Here is a 10,500-nt window from a genome sequence, read left to right as displayed (position 1 = left end):
ATAAAAATAATATATATATATATATAAATAGTGTTGGCTACCTCCTCCTCCTCCTCCACCGCCGCTTCCACCTACACTGCCACGGTCACCGCCTCCTCAACCTATGGGTCATGTAGTATAAACTATGTACACAATAGCAGAGGCTTGTGAAGGCCTTTTCTCCATGCATCAGGAGTTGAGCTCAGTTTTAACAATGAAAGAGAATACCCTGCACTCCAACCCTCTCTCAAATGGATAATTCTATTTTATGGCTCAGCTGTATTTTTAATTTGTATGTTATTTTAAGTGATTTCCCTATCCACATTTGTTTGCAGGGCCCTTGTCCTACTCTTACCCCCATTTTACTTCCTTTTGCAGCTCTCTAGCCCTTTCCAGGAGTTTTTTAGAGGCATTTTTTGTGGCCAAAAGTTTGGATCCCCATTGACTTCAATGGGGTTCGCGGTCAAGTTCGGGCCCGAACCCGGACTTTTTTTCAAAGTTCGGTCGAACCCGCCGGACCCGAACATCCAGGTGTCCGCTCAACTCTAATCACCAACAAATCTCGATTACAGGAACAAGGTGAGAGCCGAAAGCAACCAGAAAATCACATGAAAACAGCAGTAACTAAATCATATATTATTTTTCTTGTTTTATTCAGATTGATTGACATCATTGATTGATTGATTGCTCAGTGTGACATTTCTGCATATGATTTAATCACAATTGTAATGTTTGTATTACTCAGCCTTGTTACAATGCAGCCGCCCATCCCATGTGTTCCCTATTAAGGGTTAATAATGTATAGGGGTGTATATAAAAAATACCCCTTTCTGTCTCATTAGAGATTTTTGCCAGAGGCTCAAGGAAGCAAGGTGAATGGTTAGAGTTAGGAACCACCTAGGGGGGTCTGCCTTGATGTGGCAGGTGGGCTCAACCTCTCATGGCCATTGGAGGTAACTAAAATACCTCCATTTGTTTTAAAAATACATAGGGATAAAGGAGAGAGCGCAAGTAACATGTTTTTCTTTGGTTTTTACTATGTATTGGGGCTGATGTGTACTGTAGTCATTGCAGCCGTCCAGTAGTGATGGGAGTTGAGCGCAGGACTTTTCTTTCTGCATTTGTAATGTTTATGTGTTTATACCTTTTAAACCAATAAAAACATCTAAAAAAAAGAACACATTAGGGTAGGGAGGAACATTGTATTGCCAAACTTTTACATGACAGACCTTCTGGTTAATTACAGTCAACATTTCATATGGGGCAGAATGTGACGCTCTAATACATTGTTTTTCTCCATGTATACAGTGACTACCAGTTAGCAGTTAGTTAGACTGAGGTCGGATCTTCATCTCTGATATCTTATATGAGTATTTGTGACCACGGCCAGTCTTCCAGTTTATCCCATTGGCGTGGCTGTTGTGATTTCCCCGCAGGTACAGTGCGTTCAGGTTTGAATGATGACACCCAGTATACCACCAGGCACCTTTGTAACTATTTGCACAGCTACCAGTGCTAAAGAGGTCATTATCTCTATCTTTAGTAGAAAATGGTGTGTTTCTCTGAACATAGAAGGAGTCACCTGTAAATGGAAGAGAAGACGATGTGTAAACAACTAGCGCAGTCCCTTAAATACATAAACTATCCAGTGATATGTGCTCAAATGCTTAACATATATATTAAGGAGGCTTACTGTGTATTGTGACCCTCTCTTCTCCATATATTTAAATAGTCTATTAGACATTATTACTGCAGTTCCAAAAATTACATCAAGATGTCAGAAAAGCACCTTGAAGGGATACTATGGGAAGCAAGTCCACTTCTCCTGATTGAAGTGGTCTAGATGCAGTGACGCTATCCCTCATTGAAGTGGTCTAGATGCAGGGACCCTTAGCCCTGCAAGTAAAAACATTGCAATTTTAGAGATTTTTAAGACTGCCTCTAGTGGCTGTCTATCAGACAGCCACTTTAGGTGCTTCCTGCTGTTTCACTGAGTTTAACTTTGTTAAACAATACTGTATGTCACTGGATAGTTAAACAATGTGTACACTGACACACACACATTTACACACAGAGAACACTGACACTCACGCATGCTCACTGACAGACACACACTCACTGGTTTGACACATACTGATTTACACACTCACTGACACACACTCTCACTGATTTGACACACACTGACAGATGAACAAACATTTACTTACAGGCACACACTTACTGACAGACACATACACATTCTCTCACAAACACTCACACATTATTATTTAAAAAAATATATTTGTATTTAAGTCCACCCAGCCTCTCTACCTTTGGGATCATTCCTTTAGTAAACAGCACACGAGGGAGCAGTAGCTCCTGGCACCACTGCAGGGTGCGTGAGAGAGCAAAGCTGTATGATCATTAAGATTACAGGTCCTTTGGTGCCTCCATTCTCCCCCCAGACACAGTATGAGGGCAGGAGAAGAACCTGCTGTTCATGTAAGCAGGTGTCTGCTCTGCCTTAGCGGAGCATCATGGGGGCGCTAAGGTGGCCAGCCGACCACCTCTTGGTGTACTCCTTGGTGTGCGCGTATCTCTGGTTGAGAAGCAAGTTAATTGACCATTGAAAATACACAGACAGCTGGTGTCTGTCATACCTGCAGTCCCTCCAGTGAATGACCCCAAACGCAGAGTGTAATTCAGATTCTCCCCTGCGATTTTGAAGTTGCTGTATGTGGCGTAAGTTCTGTTGTTTTCAAAATCCATGAAATCGAAGCGGAGGTCATATGTTCCTATCAGAAAAGTGAATTATTATTTATTACGTGCAGCGCTGGGCAAAACAACATGGTTTATAAAGAATCCATAGAAGGTAAACATGGAATAAAGCACCATGTACTATCACATACTGACGGACACGGTCGAGGTTTGTTTATGTATCTGTTTGGGTGTCTGCCAGGAGGAGGAAGGAAAGTGACACGGAATCTGAAATTAAATTTATGGATATTTTCTTAGCAGTGACGTTGGGTATCAAAGGCTGATTTGGAATATTTAGGCTAAAATTACCACCTTGAAACAGTTCTACAAATCAGCTGCTATTTTAAATTGTCACAACTCTCTCATTAAAGTATAAGGAATATCCCAAAAACTAAACCATGAAATACTAATTAAAGGAACATTCCCACCTCCATAACAAATTAACGTATTTAAGTTGCTTTGGGTGCAGGAGTTACTAAGATCCTTCTTACCTTCAGGATTAAACTGTTTTACAATGATTTAACCCAGAAATTAGGGTTCTGGCACCTCTTACCGTCTCGTGGCTTCCTTTCTTACTTACTGTCTCGTGGCTTCCTTTCTTGCTGCACTGCAGTTCGAAAAGGATTAGCCAGGTGGCAGATGAGTAAGTTGACGCTCACAGCCTACCACTGTTTGCCCATTGAGAGAAATAATATGTAATTTAATTATCTTTAATTATTCTCACTATGTCACTGTGCTAACTATTCATCTCAGGTTTCTGATAAATGTGATGCTATATTTCTTGTATGTAAAAAGCAGGTTAAGAACCACAGTGGGGTCTTGCAGTAGGAAACATGAATATTACCTGTGGACGTAAGTTGGTGAATATGATCGTTCCCCAGCCAGAACTCGCTGGCCTGGTGGCCAAACCCTCGCTTGTAGGAATTCCAATCTCGGAAAAAATCCACCGACCCATCCATCCTTCTCTGGAAAACCTAATTACAAAATAAGGGGATAGTGGTTAACCACTGCTCTCTATCTGTGTGACCTTGTTCTAATAGATGGTCAGTGATCGGGTTAAACTGAGCTTTGCTCTGATATCCAGGGGAATTAACTTTATCATTGGCCGCAGGGAGCAGGTTATATATAGTGATCTAACATATATATATATATAATAATTTTACCAGCAAATACGGCCATACGGCCAATAAGCCAATCTAACTTGCTTCTTCGATATGAAAAAAAAACAACAACTTGTATTCTTATATTTATCATTTAATTAACGGCTTCCTGCTCCGTTGTAAGGCCGTTCCATGCATTTGCAACCTTTTATAAAAATAATCCTAATCTTGTATGCTACTTGCTACTTACCACATTTCTTCTTAAAGGATAGGCTCTGGTGATCTGGGCCATGGATTGCTTCTTAAATGTTAAAAAACCATGAATCCAGATCAGGGCCGTCTTTAATTTTGATTGGACCCTGGGCAAGCATTTACTTGGGCCCCCTGACTACATATAGATACACACAAATGCACTACCTGACACACATGCAGATACACACTGACCGCATATAGATACACACAAGAACAAACAGATACACACAGACTACATATAGATACACTAACACACACATAGACACACACAGAGATACACAACCTGACACACATGCAGATACACATTGACCGCATATAGATACACACAAGAACATACAGATACACACAGACTACATATAGATACACTAACACACACATAGACACACACACAGATACACAACCTGATACACATGCAGATAAACAGATACAAACACTGGGGACATACATGCAGATACAAAGGTACACACACTGACTACATATAGATACACCGACACACACACAAACGGACAACATACAGATACAGAGACACATTCTGACTGACGTACTGACACAGAGACACACACAGACAGCCATACTGAAACACACACATACACAAAGACATACTGACACACACACAGACATACAGATACACTGACAGACATACTGGCACATATACACACATACAGATGGACATACTGGAACACACATACACACAGACACTGACAGACATATTGACAAACACAGACATACAGAACCACATGGACACTGACAGACTCACACATATACATACTGACAGACAGACATTCTGGCACACATACACACAGACAGACAGACATGCTGAAACACACAGACACTGACAGACATACACACATAAAGACATTTTAAAACTCACAGACAGCCATACTGAAACACACATACACACATACGTACTGAACCACACAGACACTGACAGACACACACACAGACATACCGACACACTGACAGACATACTGGCACACATACACACAGACATACTGAAACACACAAACACGGACAGACATATTGACACACACAGACATACACGGACATACTGACACACTGACAGACATACTGGCACACATACACACAGACAGACATACTGAACCACACAGATACTGACAGACTTTCACACACACAGACATACTGACACACATACACACAAACACTGACAGACATACACACATACAGACATAGTGACACACACAGACACACTGAACCACACAGACACTGACAGACACAGACATGCTGATACAATGACAGACATACTGGCACACATACACATAGACAGACATACTGAACCACACAGACACTGACAGACTCTCACACACAGACATACATATACACTGACACACATACTGGCACACATATACACAGACAGACATACACACTTACATACATACATACTGACACACACTCATGCAAAATTTGCTAACCACCCTCCAGTTTCTTACCTTTTCCTGGAGGGTGGCTTCCCTGGGGTCCAGTGGGCTTGCTGGGGTGGCTGGGAGTTAAGCTCTCGCTCTCTCCCGGCCTGGCCCCCTCCGGAACAGCTCCTTCCTCCCGCGCGGCTCCTGTTTCTGTGGGAGGAAGTGACGTGCGGCTGTCATTTCCTCCCAGCCGGCTGCCAAAAAGCATGGGCCCGGTCGCGCTGTTAAAGCTCCACAGCGCCTGACCGGGCCCCGGCTGACACAAGCCCACCGGGTGGCCCTAAGTGCATGGGCCAAACGATGGGCCCCCATAGTTTGCAGGCAGAGGGCAAACAGGGCAGCTGCCTTGGGCCCCCAGCAGGGACAGGGCCCAGGGCAGCTGCCCCGTTTGCCCCGCGTTAAAGACGGCCCTGATCCAGATTTATGGTGACAATGTTACATAAAGCACTAAAATAATCTTGCTGGTAGAACATATTTATTCTATTTAAGAGCAGCCCTGGAAACACTCCGCTATTGCCTGTTTTACCAACCTGTCTAATGTCTGCCTCAGCTGTAGTCTGCTAGGAAAGTAAAACTTAGTGGCCATACTTACTAGCCATCCTCCTCCGTCAGTCTCCATGTCACAATACACAGTGAGAGGAAGCCCATTGCTTGTGTATACTGTGTACCAACCGCTCAGAGAAGCTCCATAGTCCAAGAGCTCCTTACAGTTCTGGGCAGCTGGAAGATATAGATTGGTGAAATGATTCTGATTGGATGATTAGCCTGCTTGACTTCCTGATGCAATTTAATGCAGCCAATCAAAAAGCGAGGTTAAATCTTGCTATAAACCAAGGCATCTACTTATATTCCACTATATGCACAATGCTTTGAGTACTTGATTCAAACCAAAACTAAATGGATTTATTTTAATTTATAAAATGTCAAACTTACTTCCAGGGGCCGGTACACCGGAATTTCCCTTGTCACCTGCACAGAGAAATATTAACAAACATTTATTTTAATTTTTTGCAGAAACCCAAACCAGAAAATACAAATCGTGTTAATATTTTCATACAGAGTAATTAGATCTGACAATTTTAATGATTCTTACAAACTATCAGACTGTATTGTAATAAAAGCCCAACGTATAATACATTGAGAATGATCACTTTCTCTAATGAGTTACTGGCTCATGCTTTAGAACTAATGTATTCATTAGAGTTCATTAATTTATTAGATTTTTGTTGCCAGGTTTTTTTAGTTTGAGACTTTTGTAAATTGACTTACCTTGTGGACCTTGTGCACCTGGGGAACCTTTATCGCCTGTGGATAGAACCCCCCGCCCAATATATTTATTAAGCATTTTGTGTTTTCTTTCTATCCTTTTCAATACAAAATGTCAACATAGCGTACAACTCAATGGTTTCCACTTGGACATCCTGGACATCCTGCAGCCATGAACTTGGGGCACCCAGTGAAATGTTTAAAGATCTGTCACATGGCTTACTATGATATCATATGATAACATGTTTTAATGGTGTTGACCTTGATCAGTACCTGGCTGTAAAAAGGGAGGTATGGGTTGTGGAAGCTGGAGCTACCAAATAAAGATATGATAGACTGAATATCTCTAAAATGTCCACAAATTACACGGAGTACAATTTATTACCTTCTTGGATAGGTACAGAAGTTCAGTTGTGGAACCTCCACCTTAGGTTGAAACCACAATCTGAGACTTGCTGCAATGATCGCTTCATCTGAGAGACCTCATAACAAAAGGTGTATAATAAGAATCAAACTAAATACTATTTATTTATTTATCAGGGAAAAGGAGCTTCAATTGTTTGGTTGGAGCAATTAGAGCAATTCCATCAAAAAAATGTTCTCTCTCTCTCTCTCTCTCTCTGTATATAACTGCCATTAAACTATACATGATATATAATATTAGCTGAGCAAGGTGGTCTGAATATAAAGCATTATAGGCATGCAATATGTGTATATTACAGACCCTTGACTGATATAAATTACAATCTAAAATTATGATGTGATTCTGTATTCTCCCCATTGATGGCCAGTTACTTTACCTTTAACCCCCGTGGGTCCTATCTTCCCAGGAATTCCAGGCGAGCCTTTTTCCCCTAAAAATATAGCAAGTCATAAAGGTTAGGAGGACACATTGTGTCTGAGAGCATTTCACATTGTAAGTAGTAGGTTATTTATTAAGGTGAGAATTGAAGTGAATTTAAAGTTCAAGGCCAGTGTAGTTGTATTGAAAGCATAGCTGACTTTAATTGTTCCAGTTCTGCTATTTTGACCTTAAATTTTATAAACCATTTTGAATTTACCTTAAATTCTCACTTTATAATATAGTGTGTCACATATATTTTTGGATTTTAAAACAAAGGATAAATCATAGGGAAAAGGGACGCAGTGACATCATTATGATAATTAACCTCTGGGTCGATACAACTATTACCTTTAAGTCCTGCCGGTCCTTGCACTCCCTGTATTCCTTGTGTTCCATGAATTCCCGGACATCCTCGCAAAATGGCCAGCTTGTCCGACTCTCCAACGCCAATAAGCTTCACATCTGCCCAGAAAGTAACACATAATTTATATATATATAGAATGAATCAATAATGCGAAAACCTTAAAGCTACTAAAACAACACATTTAAATCTATACATTTATTTAAAAATAAATAATTGATGGAACCCTGCTCCCACCTTATAATTGTTAATATGTGGAAAGTTCTAGAAACCTTATAAGGAGAGAATGTCTGTAAGGAGTCATGTACACATGTACGCAGATGACACAGTAATCTATGCAAGCAAATCCAATCTACCGCAGCTTAAGGCTGTGCTCCAAGACCAGTTTACAGAGGTAGAAAAGTGGATCGCAAAAAACAAACTCTTCCTAAACACTGACAAAACTGTCACAATGATCTTTGGAACAGGACCTAAATTACACAAATTACACAAATTACACAATTCTCACCTATCCATCAAAAAAATAGCACACTGACCGCAGTCCACTCTTTCAAATAACAGAATAACTTTTAAACTCTTCTTCTCTAAACAGTAGTATATATCTATTCAAGAAATAATACCATATATCCTAATAAAAAATACAAAAGGTAAAAAAGTCTTTGCAGGGTAAAAAGAACCCAAAAATGGTGAAAAATAAATAAAAGTTCAATTTGGTTTGCCAAATATGTATCCTACGTTGTTCATCCCATCATGATGGTCCACATGAATATAAAACAGAAAGAAAGGGTATCAATTATGAACTCCTTATATGACACATTTAGGTTAAAAAGTTCAAATGTATTCCAATATTGTTAAAAATATATATAAAAAATACATAAAAAGCTTTCCATATGCAGTAAATATTCAGTTTTTAAAAAAAATCACAAATAAAGCCAAAAAAAGAGTCCAGAACTTATCTGAAATTCACTTTAATCAGCGCTCCACCACTAGTACCCTTTGCTACACTCTTTGAAATACTTGGGTATGTTGTTAGACCCCAATCTATCTTTTGGCCTCCACATAGAAAAGCTTGCATCTAAACTTTATCCCAAACTAGGTGCCCTGTACAGAAACAAATCCTGCCTAAGCCTTGCAGTAAAGGAACAGATTGTACAGCAAATGCTGATGCCAATCATTGATTATGGGGATGTAGCATATGCATCGCCATCGCAATCCCACCTTAATAACACAATACATTGTATAACTCGTTCTGCCGATTTGTGCTACAATGTAATTACAGGACCCACCATTGTGACATGCTAAAAGAACTAAACTGGCTGTCGCTGGAATCCAGACGCACCCTTCAACTTTCCAGCCTTCTGTTTGAACTTTTCTGGGAAGCTTCCACCCTATCTGAGCAGAATGCTCTCCCCGGTTGTTCCCACCTCCTATAACCTCCGATCCAGTACCAACACTTTACTTAGTCTACCTCAATACAAAAAGAAAGCAGCCCGATCCTCCTTCTCCTACAGAGCACCACAATTGTGGAACGACCTTCCGCACAAATCCCTCTCTACAAATCTCAAAACAGAATATGGTTGACTATATATTTCTTATCTGCTCTATGTTAATTTTTGTATATGTTGTGTATTAATATTGTTTTAGTATTTTATTGTACCCAATTGTATCAATGCAATGTTTTGTGGACCCAGGACATAGCTGAAAATGAGAGAAATCTCAATGTATCCTTGCTGGTAAAATATTTTATAAATAAAAGTAAATAAATACATGTTGTCATAGTAGAAAAATAAATAACTTTCTTTTAAAGTATTGTAAACTTATAGTAAAATATATAAAATGTTAGAGCAAAAAATCACCATTTTAGGTAAATCTTTTATCCTGTCCTAATTTTGTAGTCAGGTGTCAGCTCATCACAGCTCACTACAGATTTGAATTAACCCCTATTGCCTTTCTCCACTCAGTAAATAAATATAATAACAGATTAGGGTAAGGGGTCATTCAGAGCTCACCTGGACAGGTGTCTTCAGCATAGCACAGCATTGTGGCCAGCGATAGGAGGACACTTAGTGATGGCCATGAGCTGCTTCTCATTGTGAATCTTCCTGTCTCTGATTTTAATGATTTCTCCAGAACAGATAGAATGCACTGTGTAAAATCCAACAAGTCCCTCGACCTTAAATAGGCAGCCAGGACTGTATGCCAATAACGGAATTTCCGGTATTTAGCAACTAGAATTTCACCATAGGGAGCGGTGAGTTTGTAAACACGTCTCTTTTAACTGTTGATAGTTACACGGGTCAAATTTTGTGCTATGTGTTTTTTTTTAGAACAGGGAATTATAACTTGATGTATTGAATAGAGTTGAGCGAACCCAGGGGCGTATTAGCCGCGAGGCAAACAAGGCATTTGCCTTGGGCGGCATTTTCTAGGGGGCGGCAAAAAAAGCCGCCCCCCAAATGCCCAAGGCAAATGTCTTGTTAGCCTTGCGGCTAACAGCCATGCTGGGCTGCTGCTGGGCGGTCGGGCGGCGCTCTTGGG

The 10,500-nt window shown here is 40.3% G+C and overlaps 1 protein-coding gene across 1 annotated transcript; it reads right to left on the bottom strand.

Moving 5' to 3' along the window:
• Positions 1-657: 657 nt before the first annotated feature.
• On the bottom strand, positions 658-10,054 carry LOC134573299 (ficolin-1-B-like). The gene is made up of 10 exons (XM_063432957.1): positions 9,972-10,054; positions 7,950-8,063; positions 7,558-7,611; positions 6,761-6,796; positions 6,425-6,460; positions 6,084-6,211; positions 3,560-3,689; positions 2,619-2,753; positions 1,124-1,561; positions 658-725 (listed from the first exon to the last, which is right to left on the bottom strand). The coding sequence occupies exons 1-9, from the start codon at positions 10,051-10,053 to the stop codon at positions 1,305-1,307; spliced, it is 972 nt and encodes a 323-aa protein (XP_063289027.1). The 5' UTR covers position 10,054; the 3' UTR covers positions 658-725; positions 1,124-1,304.
• Positions 10,055-10,500: the final 446 nt, after the last annotated feature.

Source organism: Pelobates fuscus, chromosome 9 (genome assembly GCF_036172605.1).
Source record: "Pelobates fuscus isolate aPelFus1 chromosome 9, aPelFus1.pri, whole genome shotgun sequence".
Lineage (NCBI taxonomy): Eukaryota > Metazoa > Chordata > Amphibia > Anura > Pelobatidae > Pelobates > Pelobates fuscus.
This window is presented reverse-complemented; position numbering and strand designations above follow the sequence as displayed.